Consider the following 16,163-nt stretch of genomic DNA (forward strand, 5'->3'; position numbering starts at 1 on the left):
ATATTTGTTCTCCTCCTGTGCCTGTATGGACTCATCAGGGAGAACTCTGTCCTCCTGAAGGGGCTGTGCTGGCTGAGGCAGGACAGCTCCCTGCAGTCTCAGAGAGTGTTTCAGTCTCTTTTGGTGTCGGTTGTGCCACTGGATGAGGGTGTTTTGGTTCACCTTAACCCGTTGAATGTCTGTGTCCTGCATCAGCAGCGTATTGCCAGCGATAATCAGTTTGATTCAGTGGTAGTCTCTAAGAATTAAGGACCATCTCAAATCATTTGTCTTTCCACATTTCAATGGGCTTGGATGCAGGTTGCACAGCTTAATGAAAAAGTTCTCAATCAGCCGGCAGCAGTCAGGCCAATTAAGCCCACCACCCAACAGACCAAATTTGTCATGACAATATCAGCAAATGCTGGCTAATGACACACGAAATTCAACAAAGTTCATCGCTCTCCTTGTTTTCTGTTCCAGCTCCTTAATCAGAAACTCCATCAGCTGCATAATTTTGGCTTTGTCAATCTTCTGTTTCACCGTGCTGAATAAATGTTTGTAATCTGTTGTATCCTCTGTCTGGCTGAACTGATGAGAACATTCTTTTTTCACTGTGGTCTCCATCAGTTCCTTCAACCTGTCCTGCGTCTCCTGCAGTTGCACAGTTAGCATTCGTACCTGCTCTTTCAGTGCGTCTCTCTCCTGAGCTGCGGTCTGTGTGGGTGCTTGGAGCAAGAATAGGGTACTTTTTATTTTCAAACTGTCCTAAATTTTAATTTGATAACATTAACAATATTTCTTTTGTTGCTTGTACTCTCAGGGTACAACATGAGTAAAACATCACTTAAGATGTGGTTCAGTTTATTTTCCCTGGTTTGAGAATCTAATCATGACTTTCTGAAGGAAAGAAACAGATGGTCAGCACAAATGGAGTAATGGAGTCCAGAAGGTGTAATTGTTTTAATTCAGTCCTCAGACAAATTGGCAGACCATGTGACCGTTAAAAAAAACAAACAAAAAACATTCAGTTCGTAAAAACTGCAGCGTTTTTCTTTTCATGTGGGGAAGAGGCAGAGAAGTGTAATTTGGGCTGATTATTAGAGATTGTTGGCCTTTTTACAGTACTGCATCCACAAGAGAGCAAAACGTAGCAGAATCACACCATTACCAAATGTTATTTAAAATATGTGAAATGGCAGACTACAGGTTTAAATAAGAGGAAATATACAAACTAAAAGGCCATGTCACTAAAAAATCCATCAAGGAATTTGCAGTATGAGGCACCTGCCTCACAGAAAAAGTGTTCCTTAAAAAAAGAGGGAGTTCATTACAAGTCTTGAGAAAATGAGGAGCTCCCCCACATCCAAAGATCATCGCAGCTTTGCATTATGTGCTTGAGTTTTTCTCAGCATGTCCAAAATTCTTCACATCATTGTGACACAAGACAGAGAGAGTGTATCAAAGTTTTAGCCATGTTATCACCTCCAAGAGATAAAGCCCTCTGTTGAACACCAGCTCACCATCAGACAGGGGTTTCTTTGCTCTGGCTAGCTCACAGAGAAGCAACATCAGATGCCTTTAGAGCTGAAACCTATACAGGGGCTTCGGACAAAAGCGGCACCGCTGCATTTGCCTGTGAGGTTGACCATAATACTTTGTTCGTAGTGCTGTGGTGGTGATATAAACTGGACAACATGGCGGAGCTGTGGTGGTTCCCCCAGGTTGACCTTCATTTTCTATGATTGGGCCTTTTGTAGCAGACTGGTTGTTGTTGTACATAGCTTTTACCCTTTTCCTTACAAACTGATTTCTTTTCCCAAAAAAATCTGGCATTTTGTTCTCTCCTGCTTCAAGGAGTGAGCAAGTGTCATGATCACCTTCTCCTGGTGCCACCTGTACCTTCCACATGGTACCGTGTGTGTCTGATTGTAAAACAGCACTCACATGCTGTGTGCTCCTGGTGGTAAATGTTGAAGGAAAACTGGTTGCTACTTTAAAGTTGCTTGTTAGCAGCTCGGTGCTAGCTAGCTGGGTGGCTCTTTTTACTGAAGAGATTAGCCTGCAAACCTTGTATTTAATCTTTTTAATGCATCCGGCCCCAATTCACACCATCACAAGAGCAATGCAGCAAGTGCACATCCTGCATCTTTAAGCAGCCCCCGCCAATTATATTTTCTTCTGTTCTAATCCCATATATGTCACATTTACTCGGGTGTTAGCTTTTCTTTATTTTGGTATTGGCCATGATATTATCCTATTGTACATACAGTTAATTATTACAAATACTGCAGTTTCAATAATTATAGAATGTAAAGGATGTCAATAAACATGCCCCCTGATTTAACAGATTAATATCTAATTATGGAAATAATTTCAAATGGACCACCAGATTATATTTTAGCATGCTGAACTTTAACTGTTTACACCTTTATGTGTGAATAACATTTTTTAAATGAGTATTCCATGATTGATAATGACTGGGAGTAGATAGGAGAAGAGCCTTTTAGAGCCCCCCAGCGGCTCTTGGTGGTATTGTACGAAAGTCACTTCCGCGTTGGCTTTCCAGACCGGAAGCGCACAGTCGTCGGATTCGGCTCAGGAGAAAACGCGTCTCTCGCATTCCGATATGCAAAACGTTTGACAAAGCGGAACTGCACTGTGTTAAAAACCGACCGTCCTAAACATGCATTAGCTAACAGTCTTAGCAACAGTTTACGGGGTTTCAGAACTGCTGGGTTTTATCTATGTTTTTTGTGAACTCACGTTTCTGCGGAGTAGAAGGAGCGCTTCCTGTTCTCCCTCCAGTGACGTTTAATTAACGAATTGGTGAATTAACGCCACCAACTGGGATGAAGCGTAGATCAGCATGTCTATTATTCCCCCCCTCTCAGAATATTAGTTGAAAATAATTTAGAAATTATAAATTTGTCAATTTAGCGATTTGAAGGAACTGAAGCATCTACAACACTCTTCCCGAGTTCTGTTGTAGAATGCCCGTGATATCAAGTGGTGTTTTAATATTTCTGAGACGTTTCTTTTCCCTCATTTAGAAACAGCACATTTCTCATTTTTAAGTACAGCATTTAATTTAAGTACCTGATTATATTTTGAACCGTAAAAAAAAATATTGTTATGTTCATAGTAAATGCATTTCAATAAGCAAAAGTATTTTAAAATGTACAACAAAACATTAAATTCTCATGTCATTTTCCTTTAGTCAACAAATAAACTGAGCACCAGTCAACTGTTAGCCAGGCATTGGTGTAAAAAGGGAGAAAGAAACACAATGAGAATTATAAAAACAATAAAAGAATAAAATATAAAAGAAAAAATTAAAGTGCAACATGTCCAATAAGGAGGATGGAGCATACACTTCATACATTTCAATCTCTCCCTTCTTCACTTCTCATTTAACTGTCTCAGCAACATATCTACTTACAAAATACAGTATATTTTTATGAAAAAAAGTCTAGACCTAGAAAAATATATAGGACCTTATTTGAAAATTCCAAGATGATCAGAAGAGGAAGGAGAACCTATCCTACCAGTATTTCCTGTTCCTTTTCCCATAAGACTTAAGTTTAGCATTTGAGTGGTTGGTAAAAGCCAAGACCGCTGTCAGACCGCTTTAAAATGATTGCTCTTCTCTGGAGGAGAATTAGGGAAACAGCGCCTAACCAAACAGGTGAGCAACATGGAGACATTTGCAGCATGGTATTACAAACAGTTATCTGTAGACGGTGTCTTTGATAGTTTTAGCTAACTGTCATCTTGCTACGTTTCTCCCTGTTCCTCCTCTCAAAAGCCATATTCTCTGCTCGGGTCAGGTGTTCCACCAGATTAAGGATTCATAAGAACCTGATCCAGTATCTCATCAATGACATTGCACTCATAGTTTACTTGGTCCAGATCCAGTGCAGGCATGGTGGTGACGAGAAGGCGACCGACGTTCTGTCGAAGACTGATCAGGCTACTGGGAGCAGAGAGACAGAGAAAAAGTCCAACATGGTTCCTTGAAAGTCCAATGGTCGGATACATTTTAACACCAACCTTTTATATGCTGTTGCCTCCACGTTCCCTGAATAGTTCTGTATTGTAGGTCCTGTAGTTCCGTGAAGCAAAGCGTCCTCTGGTGGCTTTTCCCTCTGCTGCAAGACCAAATTCTGCTCCTCACATTGCTTTACTAACTTTGTCCTTTCCTTCTCCACAACATCCAGCTGTAGAAAAAGAACCAAGGATTTGCAGGGCAACAGAAGAAAAATGGATCATAAAGCAGTGACCACACACAGTTGTATTCTGGAGCAGGATGACGTCAGTATGTACACACACATCCATAGATTAATTTGTGCACGTTTTCTATATGAGGTTAGAATTAGTGTGAAAATATCAAATGCTAAAATGAGTAATATGAATACAACCACCCATCTTTAGGATGTTGGTGCTATATTTGTATTTCATATTCAATTAATTAAAAAAAACAAAAAACATGATTTACATGCACGCGTTCAAGCACAACTGCAGAGTTTCCATGTTGAAAGTCACAAAAACCTGTAATTCTGACTGACCTGTGAACAAAGTTCATCCCTCTCCTTGTTTCTTTGTTCCAGTTCTTTGACCAGAAGCTCCACCGGCTGTATAATTTTAGAAACGTCTTTTTCTTCACCTGGGACGGCCCTTGGCTCCGCCTCCGTGGTTGGCAGTAAAAGCCTGCTGTCTTTGGTTAATTCGTCAATCTTCTGTTTCACCGTGCTGAATAAATGTTTGTAATCTGTTGTATCCTCTGTCTGGCTGAACTGATGAGAACATTCTTTTTTCACCGTGGTCTCCATCAGTTCCTCCAACCTGTCCTGCGTCTCCTGCAGTTGCACAGTTAGCATTCGTACCTGCTCTTTCAGTGCGTCTCTCTCCTGAGCTGCGGTCTCTGTGGGTGCTTGGAGCTGCTCCTGGTTGTCCTCTGCATCATTCAGACTGCCATTCACATGATTTATAGCCTCTAAGGGATGTGTCACCCCTCTCTGGAGCCTCAGTGTCGCTGGATTTGCACCTTTGGTGCCGTCTTGGATCTTTTTCTCAGTTGGTTGCTTCACCCAGAAAGTGTTTCTCCAATTATCCACCTGTATTCGACTACTTTCCCCTTCAATTTGACTTTGAGGCTCCTCCTTCTTCACTTTGAATTCTTCCGTCTGAATAGTTTTGCACATAGTGACGGGTTCCTCTGTTGTATCCAGACGGGTTCCTCTGTCCCCAAATTCTGGCAGCATGTCCATGCTACTTTGATCCGTCTCCATCTTGTGTGTGATCAACTCAACGCTCGGCTTTTGTGGTTTGGGGTTAACGGGGCTCTCCGAGATGGCGAGGTCATCAGCAGGGTCAGAACTGATGTTCTCAAGCAGTGATGGAGAACTGGCTGGGCTTTCATCCATTGGTGTGGCTGCCTCTGAAATACTCACAAAGAGATGATCATATTTCTGTCTTTTTGGTGTTTCCTGTAGAATTCTAGGCTGTGGTCTTTCCCCCCTGTAACACACAAAACCAATTTATGACAACAGACTTTGTTAATAAGCAATAGCAATATGTATTCTAGTCTAAAATCAACCAAAACATACCCTGGGAGTCCTGATGACAGTGAAAATACATTAGCAATAACTGGAAGACCATCGTTATTGGAGGAGCTACAAGCTAGAAGAAAGAAATGAAGAATAGGTTACTTTTATATTTTCAAACTGTCTTCGTCAGACACAAATCTAGAAGCCTTTTTTCCTTACCAGCTTGTGAACCAGTGGCTCCAGTCTCTGGTGCTACATGGGCAGAGCGGGACCTAGTAGGCTGTTGAAAACCAGGGTCCATTAGTTCTATCATTAAATCTGGATTTACCATCGTTTAATTTATTATTCCTTGCCAAAAGATTTTCACGTCATCTAGAAAATTTACATTTTGCCGAAGCTGCCGCTTCAGTGCTCGATTTTGCCTGGTGAGGTCAGTCAATCGCTGCTGCTCCCGATGCTTTTGTTCCTCCTCTTCCTAGCGAAGGAAAGCAGTAACGTTGCAACTTTGAGACGTGCCGAAATATATCTTTATCAAGATGTAATGATACATGATGGCATTTTTTACCTTTTGTCTGTTGATCTCTTTCGTCTTCTTTTCTTGCCTCTCCCTGTACAAGTTAAATACAGGAAAGTAATGTCATTTGTACATCCACATTTTGACAAGCAACAAATGCTTTTATTTGAAAGACAGCTTACTGTTGTTTAAATGTTTTACGGTATGTGGGCTGCTCAGCGTCTGTGTCTTCGGGCTCCTCTTCCACGTGGCAGCTCCTGAATTTTAATTAGATACAATAAACAAACATTTCTTTTGTTGCTTGTACTCTTGTGTTGCCTTCACAGTGGCGTGAGATTGTCTGGAACACCAATACTGATGTTTTGAGTATTAAATTATAAATTCTGCCATAATGTCTGAATCAAATATTGGTGCCATGTAAGTTGTGAAACCTCTGCCTCTTTGCTACTCGAGTCGGTTTTTTTAGGTTTTTTTTTTTTAACGACCAGTCTAGTTAATATGACTTGATTTCAACACACACTATCTATATGGCCTACGCTCCTTGAAGGTAACGCGATTAGGGGCCGGCCTGAGCTTTATTGCCATGTCATTCTTCATTGTCCATCACTTGTACAGCAGTTTTTGATTTAATGTTTTCAAATAAGGAAACCTTATGGGCGTGCTGTTCGGCCATAGCACCCTCTATTGGTTGGAGGCTAAACTGACCTTAAAGCCTGGCACTAGAACTGCCACTGACCAATCATATGTTAGCAACAGTAGCCAAGACAGGAGTGCCTGGAAAGCTTTTGCCTCTGGAGCAGAAAGCTAAAGCATTGCATGTACAGGACTTGCAAGTCTGATGAAAGACATCCAGAACATTTGGGTATTAAAATCTGTACTTAGTACAATAAATTTGTACTTTGCATTACCTGAACTGGGGATCAGGGTTCATGAGGCAGAACCATTTATTTGGCAGCTTGTCGCAGTCGATCCCGTCTGGGAGTTTTCTCCATTTCAAGCATTCATCACATTGTACCCAGTTTTGATCAGGTCTTTTCCTGAAGATGCATAGAGACAGGTATAGGGAATCACTCAAGTGACTTATAAAGTTAGTAAAGCACAATACATGCAGTATGAAAGGCCCATATGTACGAAATAATGTGTGTAAAACATTTAAAGATGCTCCATAGTGTACTAACACAGCATCCTCCGCTGGAATGCTTTTTGGATCCTCTTGCTTTCTCATGTGGCGAATTTCTTTCCAGTACTCTTCCAGTTTAATCCCCAAACTGGTAATGGTTTTACTGTAACAATGAGGGGGAAAAAAAAAAAAAAATCAGACATCATAGTGAAATATGATTCAGATGTCTGACTTTGTTTTTAGTATCCCACAACACAAATCAGGGACATGAACGTCAACAGAGGGCAAAAATGAGGCGTCGGTGTCCATACTGGTATTTGTCAGTCTCATCAAAGCTCTGTTTGTTGTGTGTAGGATCCAGAAAGTTACACTCTATGACTCCAATCACACCAACCCCTTCGGTGTTGGCCTGTAGAAGATAAAGAGTTTTCACCCTGCAGAATATTAAAATTTAGAAATATACGTTGTTCACAACCTCACGGAGCAAAACAGCCCACCTTTAACTGGCAGCCTACACGTGTGTAAGCCTTAATGAGACGATTCTTGTGATACATCATCACGCCATACTGGTCTTTACTTTTGGTGTTATAACCAAAGGTGATAGGAATGCGTCTGTCCTGAATAAACAGTTTGAGTAAGGATCAGTGAGTGCAAAGCCATAATCAAACCACAAAAATAGACCTCTTAAGATGGGCAGTGATCATACCAGGAAGTTAGGCTTGTAATGGTCCTTTCGGATGAAGGCCAGACTCTTAGCGATGAGCTGATTTTTCACTTTTTCACCACGAATGATGATCTGCATCCGGGGCTTCAGGTAAAGAATGCTGCAATACGCCTTGATGTAAAGGGAATAAAAATAGGACCCTTTGATTGTCTTCCAATCTCACAGAGACACCTTCCTGCTGCTCCTTACCCGCAGCGAGCGAAAACTTTCTGGGACGCATGATACCGCCTTCGCCTTGCCTTGCCGAGTGTCAGATTCATCCAATGGGATCTGGATGTCATATGGGTCCTTCTCAAAGTCAAATTCTGTTGTATCAGAAGATGTCCTGTTGGAGAAAAAAAAGAGATATTCAAATGTTTTAATATCCTATATACAGTATATATAATAAGTGCATGTTTTTATGTTCAGGCTTCAGACCGGCGAAGATTCCAGATGATGATCCGTGTGCCAGTCTTTCCTAACGGGGGCGAGCTGATGGCATCCACCTCAAGGAGGAGTTCTTTCAGAGTTCTGAATGGAGAGTATTGCAGGATGTCCTGCAGACTGGCCTTGTCTCTCTCTTTTACACAAGGTAGGGTGGACGTTAAGGGTGAATCTTCAGGAACATTTGTCCAGATTTGTGTTTTTCAATCACTACTTATCACTTTGCTTTGTCCCTCGTTTGAATCAGCAAAGATGATACTGGCTTCATTGATCCAGCATGTAAAGGATATGGTTGTTGTTGTTCCCTCCTTCAAAGCACACAATGGGGACAATTATTTGCTCGGCTTTAATCTTCTCCAGGTAGGTCTGGGAGAGCAAGCCAACACAACGTGCATTCCTTGACTTGGAGAAGACGATGGCATCGCTGCCAAGGCGCATCGATCCAGATTTGAACCCATTGCCGTAGATTCCAATTGGCTCTTTCCCCTTCAAAGTAGTCTTGTCGCTGTAGCCAAAGCTAAGGTGGGAAAATGCAAACATAGCACAGTGAAAATCACAGAACTTCATACAGCAATGAAAAAACAGAAATGATCAAAATCAAATCAATCTTTATTTATATAGCGTCTTATACAATCAAAATTGTAAATTATAAATCTGATGTAAAGCTGGTATTAATCTGGAATAACTACAAGGTTTACGTGCTCACATGTATGTTTAAGGGACCGACAAATGTTGAGCAACTATACAATAAAGAAGGAGAGACGGTGTATTTACATAAATGGAACAATTCTACAGCAGAAACCTTAAGCAGCGGGACATTAAAAGTGTAATACTACATGCGTTATTGCGTGAAATGACACCTCTTCTACAGCATCGTTTGCACCGAGCACGACGTGGGTGCTGCCACCGCTGTGGCACGATGCTGTGAAGAAATTACAGCACGTCTGTTCCGGGGTGAAAAGGACTGTGCCTCAGTGTCCCCATCTGTGAGACCCAAGACTGGTGTGCTCTTGCTTACTGTTTAAATGGTATTGATATATCTTGGAGAGCTGTAAGCCAACTGTGCGTTAAAACCAGTGAGACACCAGGCAGGAAAACCACTTCCTGTCTGGATGTGTGCTTGCAATCTGTATTGTCTACAGCACGGTGCGTCACATTCAGCAGGAAAGAGATTTGACATATAAAAAGAAAAGAACTCCTACATCTCCTCCAGCATGTAGAATAAGAGCTGTCAGTACCTGAGCATTTTATGCATTGACTCATGGGTCAGCCCGTTGCCATTATCCCTCAAAATGAGACAATCGTGTCCTTGGATCACAGTCTTGTCAATCCAGAAATGACTGGCATTTACATCAGGATCATAAGCATTGTCTGGCAAAAGAGGCAATTATTGATAATTCTCATACAGGCATACAATGATTTACACCGTGTTCTCTGTGATCAGTTTAGTAACAGAAATATATTTAAAGATGTGAACACACACAAATGGTGACTGAGAAAAAGCAAAGTCGTTTATGACTAAATAACCGTGTTTCTATTTGATAGAGAAATCTGGCCGTGTATTGCACAAAGATACAGAAAGTTGCGTAACAAGATATAATAGCAAAACAACAGTGACTCACCGATCAGCTCAGCTATGGCACTGAAGGGCCAGGTGTGGCTGGTAGAATTTGTGTGAAGAAACTTTGGACAAAGCTGCAAGTCGGGAAAGCAGAAAAAATAATTTTTTTAAACATAAATCTAATAAATAGGGTTAAATTGACAAATCTTTTTTGATTAATCCACTCATAATCAATCATCTCATAGTGATTTAATGTTTTTTTTTCTGGATCCAACCTATATTGCTGTAATCAGTGCACCCGTATTTTCACGACCATAAGGCGCACTGTAATAAAAGGCGCAGTCTCAGTTATGGGTGCTATATCTGTATTTAAAACATGCATAAGGCGCACCGGATTATTAGGCGCATGCTGAAACATACAGTAAAAAATGACAACGGAAGTAAAACAGTGAGTTTCGACACATTTATTGAACAAAATATTCATTCTTCCGCCACAAAACCATCAAAGTTTTCATCTTCTGTATCTGAATTAAGCAGCTGCGCTATTTCAATATCCAACATCCCGAATTCCTCTTCTTCATCAACTGAATCAGACTCACCGACCGGTTCCGCTTCTCGTCCTCCGTTGTGCGTATCGCCACCGTGCTGGTCCCTTTTTTCTCCACTTTGTGGGTCAAAGGGATGTCAAAAGTCAGAGGGATGTCATCCATGTTGGGGATGTGGCTGGGCGCGGAGATGGCCGCCCTCTCCGGGTAGTCCGCGGGCAGCCGCGGCGCAACAGTTGTCTTTGAGCGGGTGAAGAGATTCCGCCTCCTCATAAAGCGAAAACACCAAGACGGACCTCCTCGGAAGTGGTCAATGTCCATTTCTTCAGCAATCGCTTTGGCGTTTTGTCGAATGGTGATAGTAGAGACGGCCCTTCCAGTTGTTCGCTGTTCCACAACCAACTGTTCCACTCGGTCTTCCAGCTCGGGCCATCTTGCTTTGTTCCCTCGGAAACTCAGCTTCGTCTTCCTCACTTGGCGCAGTTCACTTTCTTGTTTTCTCCACTTTCTGACCATGGACTCATTTATATTAAAATGTCTTGCAGCTGCTCGATTTCCATTTTCAGCCGCATATTCGATGGCCTGCAGTTTAAAATAAGCCTCATACGCGTGTCGTTTGACCGGGGCCATTTTAGGGGTCCTTAGGCTGAGGTGTGCAGCTAATCAATGGCCGGAGCGTTTACCGTAGTGCACCTACCAAAGGCACACCGCAGATTTTGTCACACAAGGCGCACCATATTATATTGCGCACAGTCGACTTTTGAGAAAATCTCAGTGTTTTAAGTGCGCCTTATAGTCGTGAAAATACGGTACTACTGCTAAACTTTAAACATAACGCGTTAACTGCTGCCAATCAAATGGTGAATATGCTACTCTGTTGTGATGAAATCAGTGCACGTCACTGACTGAAGCGCATGTTAGTCTAACATATCGGCTGTGGTAAAAGCTGAGAAAAGCTGGCAAACTGATTCGATAATATGAAACAAAGCACAAACATTTTGAGGAGTGTTGCCCATAAAATTGAAGCGCAAACACACGAAGTCCCTCTCTAACCACCGACACTGCAGCAGCAAGAAAGGAGCTCGTAGCTGCTGCCAACACACTTTTAAAAGGCAAAGAAAGTCCTGAGCTCACGGCCAAATGGTGCTATTGCAGATACTACTGACAACCACCCACCCAGGGCACAATCTTTGTAAGGGCACGCAAAAGGGAATAAATATCACTGTTGCTCTCGTATATGTTGCCAATGTATATGAATGAATGAATGAATGAATGGAACAGCAAGCAGGCACGCGAGCTACTTACAAAATGACCAAGTCACAATGATCTACCCACCACAAAAATGCAAAACATCTAATGATTTTCAAATGTATTGAGTATTGAGGTGCATGGCCGAATGAGCCAATATTGCAGAACACACATAATAATCAACATTCTTTTGTAATTGCCTGACTTTACTTTGATGACTTGCACTGAACGGAATCAGCCAGGGATGCACAGTCCGGACAGTGTCTGCTGACAGCCAGCCTCAAGAACACTTCCAAATGTTCACCAGTCATGGTGCAACGCTATTTGGACTTAATAATCTTCAACGCACTTCGAAAATGACATCGTGAAAAAAAAGTCCACCTCCCATTCCGTATGAAAGTAATATGTTTTTGTCTTCTTACTTGGTCCCGCTCCCTCATTCATTTTGATGACCAGAAGCTTTAGCGATGGCTTAACACCAGAGCTAATTCACTGAATAGCTTAGCGCTTAGCGCCGCTGTTTGCGCATGCGCGGTGACCTAACGGTCAATCAAGTAACGGGACTGCTGATAGGCTGACATCGGAGGTTCTGCTGCACATAGCGCCGCTGTTTGCGCTGATTGGTCACCTGAATGTCAAATTCAGTTGTCGTCTAATTGGCTGCCCCGTATATCAATCAAGTGACGTGAACGCTAGGCCGACATATAATAATATCACGTCGACCGGTAGATCGCGATCGACGTAATGAGCCCCCCCGACTGAGTGCAGCTAGTGATCAACAGGGGGAGAAGTTCTCTGAGTGTTTGAGGTTGAGGTGCCTGCGGGGAGCAGCAGGAAGGCCTTTGCGGTATAATCTGCATGCAGAGTTTCCTGCTGTGCCCAGCCTGTGTAGCACCAAAGATGCTGAAACCGCTGCAACCTAAGAGTTCTTTTTTTAATAACCCTAAGGAAAACCAACTCAACGCGAGGCCAACAGCTGTGCTGTTAGGGAACTGTGAGTTAGGGAACAGCTGTGAGTTAGGGAGTGATGCACCGCTGTGGCTCCCTAACTCAGGGCCTACAGGAGTATGATACCTTCTCTTGACCCTCTTCAGGCTGAGGTGCCTGAGAGCAGCAGGACGGCCTTTTCAGAGTTGGTGTGGATTGAAGTTCGGAAAACTTTTTTTTTTTTTACTGATTTTGTATATTTACCCCCCCCCCCCCCCCCCCCCCCCATCCTTTGTTTTCATTTTCATTTGTCAACCTATAGCAACTCATCAGGGAATAACAAGACAAAACAAATCATCCGCAATCAGTGATCACCAGTCACATCCAGGCTGAGCAGCAGGAGAACCTCAGGAGATGGAAAATTTAAGGGAATCCCTGCAGGATTATCACTGGATGACTCCAGTACTCAACCCCTGGACACTCTTCACTGATTTTCAGAAAATTCTGATGTAGGATTTCAAATTAAACCTCATTCAAAAATCACTTGATGATTCTATCTCAGTCTGACACCGTGATGATGTTCATGATTTCAGGATTTAAACCCAGGATTAAAACATTTATTACACCTTTACTTGACCGGACTGTGACGTCTGTGCAAATCATGTGTTTTAACTCCCAAAGAATATTACTTTTAGTTGACTCTTAATGCATAGCCAAGTCCTAACATTAATGTACAGATTAATAATCTCTAAAGCATGTGACAGACACGGTAAGGATGATGCACCCGTGTCATGCTACATCAGAATTTAGTTAAATTCGGTAAGGGGTGTCCTGGGGTATTTAAGAATCTGTAATTTAGCCCAGCGCATCTTGGGACTAATCACTATCAGCCTGAAGCGGAATCATGCTCACTTGTAATTTCACCAAAATATGAAATATTAATGTTCCCCAAAAGGTTTCATCGTTGACAAAATTTCTTGTGACGAGTCTTTTTTTCACTTAGGGTTATGCATACTTATTGTTGGGGTTAACATCCCATGAACAGTTTCAGAATTAGTGAAGCAAGTGAATTCAGGAGTAATGCCTCGTACACACCGCGCCAGTGGGATCAGTGACCGCTGGCTTTGCTGCTTCTGCCGAACTGTTTGCATGACTGCAGTCTCAGAGTCAAGCGCAGCTGGTTTGGCGAACAAAACCTCACCCGTGGGTTTACTAACTCAGGATTTTCACCGAAACTGCCTCAAAAGAACAACAACCAAATACTAGCAGCAGCAGTAAAAAGTAATAATAAGCAAAAATACAAAAAACAGAAGCAATAACATTAGAGTCTTTGGACCTACGCTCGCCCCCACCCACGAAACGCTCGCTGCGCCGCTGCAGAAGGAAAGGACGCATTTACCGTACTCAGAGGCACTCCGCGGTCTGTCATCCTGCAGCCCGGGAAACGTTGTTGACAACAGGGTATCAAATCGAAAATGATGACGTTTATCAATAACGCGCGCACTTTTCTGCCTGTGCGTTATCACGTTCTAGTGAAACGTCATCGATGGCCGCCCAAGTACGGTTCCAAGCCCTCCAAGTTGCCCGGAAGTGTACTCGTTTCGTGTACTTCATCAACTGACCTTCAGTAGATCTTTTTGGGTTTATCCAGCGTGGACCTGGGACAGCTTGGTATCCCACCGGGCATTTCACGTCGACCTGCGGGAGCTGTAGAATTATCGTGATGTTTGTAAAGTGCGTAGTGAAGTAAAGTGTGCGCTTTAAAGTACCGAAGTCCAAGTATGTACTACAGCAGTTCACAAGTCCTTTTCTGCGTAAAATGAAACTTAAGCTTCTTCGGAAATAATTCAGATTTGCCTGAATTGGCTCGATTCCCGTTAAACCCCTTTCTCAATTCATGAGAAAAAACAAACGAACAAAATAGATTAATAGATTTTTAGTGTGCTGCGATGTGTGGTTAGGTTACTGCGTTTATTCCCAATTGCAGAATGTACAAAAAATAATTGTCATTGCGCATTTTACTGCATATAACGGTGCATATGACGAATAAATTTATCTTTATCAAGAACTAATTATCCTGCAAGTGAATTTCTGATATGCATATTGTATACGCCTCACCCTATACAAAAGGCTGATTATCCATTTATCTTGGATTATACATACGTACATACATACATACATACACACACACACACACACACAAACACACACACACGTACACACACTTTATAAAATATATTTTCTATTCTTATTTCATTTTTTTTTCTGCGTGTTTTTGCTGTTGTTGCCCTGTAAATTTCTCCATGTGGGACAAATAAAGGAATCTGAATTTTGTTACAGCAATCATCATCAGAAAATCCCACTGCAGAGAAAAAAAAGACAACATACAATAAAGCAAATACTAAAAGGCAAAATTACACTAAATACAGCAAAAGTTGCCACTTTAACTTTATGATAAAGGTGAATGAATAATGTTTGTATTTACATAAAATGAACTAGACCAACACAATATGTGCAATGAGGTCGAAGCATTTGGCTGCTGCACTGATGTGGTCTGTAACGTAGTGACCACATGGCAGAAATATGTCGTAGTGTTCTTTGTGGCACCGGTGCTGAATAACCTCCGCTGCCTCTCTGATCCCTCATGAAGGGGGCAGGATGGAAGAAGGGCAGTTTTTTTTCAGTGACCTCTCATCTCTCATTCAAATGTCTCCAGATTTTGTCTGATTACTTTTTTGATTACCGGTCAGTTTATTAAGCCTGCTGGAGTCTCCAGAACTGATGCTGCGTCTCCAGAAGGTGCCACAGGGAAAAGGATCTCTAGTGTCCTGCTGCCCATGATAAAGCATCTGAGAAGGCACCTCAACCTCAAACAATCAGAGAACTTCTCCCCCTGTTGCTCACTAGCTGCACTCAGCTGGTCCTTGCTGTTCATTCATTCATTCATTCATTCATTCATTCATTCATTCATTCATTCATTCATTCATTCATTCATTCATTCAGTCAGTCATTCATTCATTCAGTCATTCAGTCAGTCAGTCAGTCAGTCATATACATTGGCAACATATACGAGAGCAACAGTGATATTTATTCCCTTTTGCGTGCCCATGATTATTTTACGAGTGGATTAATCAAAAGGATTCGTCAATTTAACCCTATTTATTAGATTTATGTTGATTTATTTTTTCTGCTTTCCCGACCTGCAGTCACTGTTGTTCTGCTATTATATCTTGTTATGCAACTTTCTGTATCTTTGTGCAATACACGGCCAGATTTCTCTATCAAATAGAAACACGGTTATTTAGTCATAAACGACTTTGCTTGACAAGACTGTGGTCCAAGGACACTAAGGTCTCATTTTGAGGGATAATGGCAACGGGCCATGAGTCAATGCATAAAATGCTCAGGTGCGCCCTGGGCGCTTGCCAACACCGCCCATATCAATAAACGCCACTGGCAGAGCCGGTCTTATGGGGTGGGTGGTTGTCAGTAGTGTCTGCCACAGCACCATTTGTTGTCAGTAGTATCTGCCACAGCACCATTTGTTGTCAGTAGTATCTGCCACAGCACCAT

At 42.1% G+C, this 16,163-nt stretch overlaps 1 protein-coding gene across 6 annotated transcripts; it reads right to left on the bottom strand.

Annotated features, from left to right (window-relative positions):
- Positions 1–378: 378 nt before the first annotated feature.
- On the bottom strand, positions 379–14,134 carry morc3a (MORC family CW-type zinc finger 3a). Of its 6 annotated transcripts, none has more exons than XM_011608925.2 (19): positions 13,990–14,134; positions 9,932–10,004; positions 9,548–9,680; positions 8,600–8,826; positions 8,304–8,457; positions 8,076–8,211; positions 7,869–7,997; positions 7,660–7,779; positions 7,474–7,571; positions 7,221–7,325; positions 6,951–7,079; positions 6,225–6,299; positions 6,094–6,136; positions 5,914–6,003; positions 5,748–5,808; positions 5,589–5,661; positions 4,548–5,499; positions 4,033–4,199; positions 2,051–3,955 (listed from the first exon to the last, which is right to left on the bottom strand). In XM_011608925.2, exons 1-19 carry the CDS (start codon positions 14,017–14,019, stop codon positions 3,823–3,825), a joined length of 2,928 nt encoding a protein of 975 aa, XP_011607227.2. In that variant the 5' UTR covers positions 14,020–14,134; the 3' UTR covers positions 2,051–3,822. The 6 variants fall into 6 exon arrangements, with proteins under 6 accessions (XP_029691035.1, XP_011607227.2, XP_011607233.2 ...); XM_011608931.2 differs by lacking the exon at positions 13,990–14,134 and adding an exon at positions 12,086–12,828; XM_029835215.1 differs by lacking the exon at positions 13,990–14,134 and adding an exon at positions 11,874–12,075.
- Between the last annotated feature and the right edge of the window lie 2,029 nt (positions 14,135–16,163).

The sequence above is a fragment of the Takifugu rubripes genome, chromosome 1 (assembly GCF_901000725.2).
Source record: "Takifugu rubripes chromosome 1, fTakRub1.2, whole genome shotgun sequence".
NCBI classification, from domain to species: domain Eukaryota; kingdom Metazoa; phylum Chordata; class Actinopteri; order Tetraodontiformes; family Tetraodontidae; genus Takifugu; species Takifugu rubripes.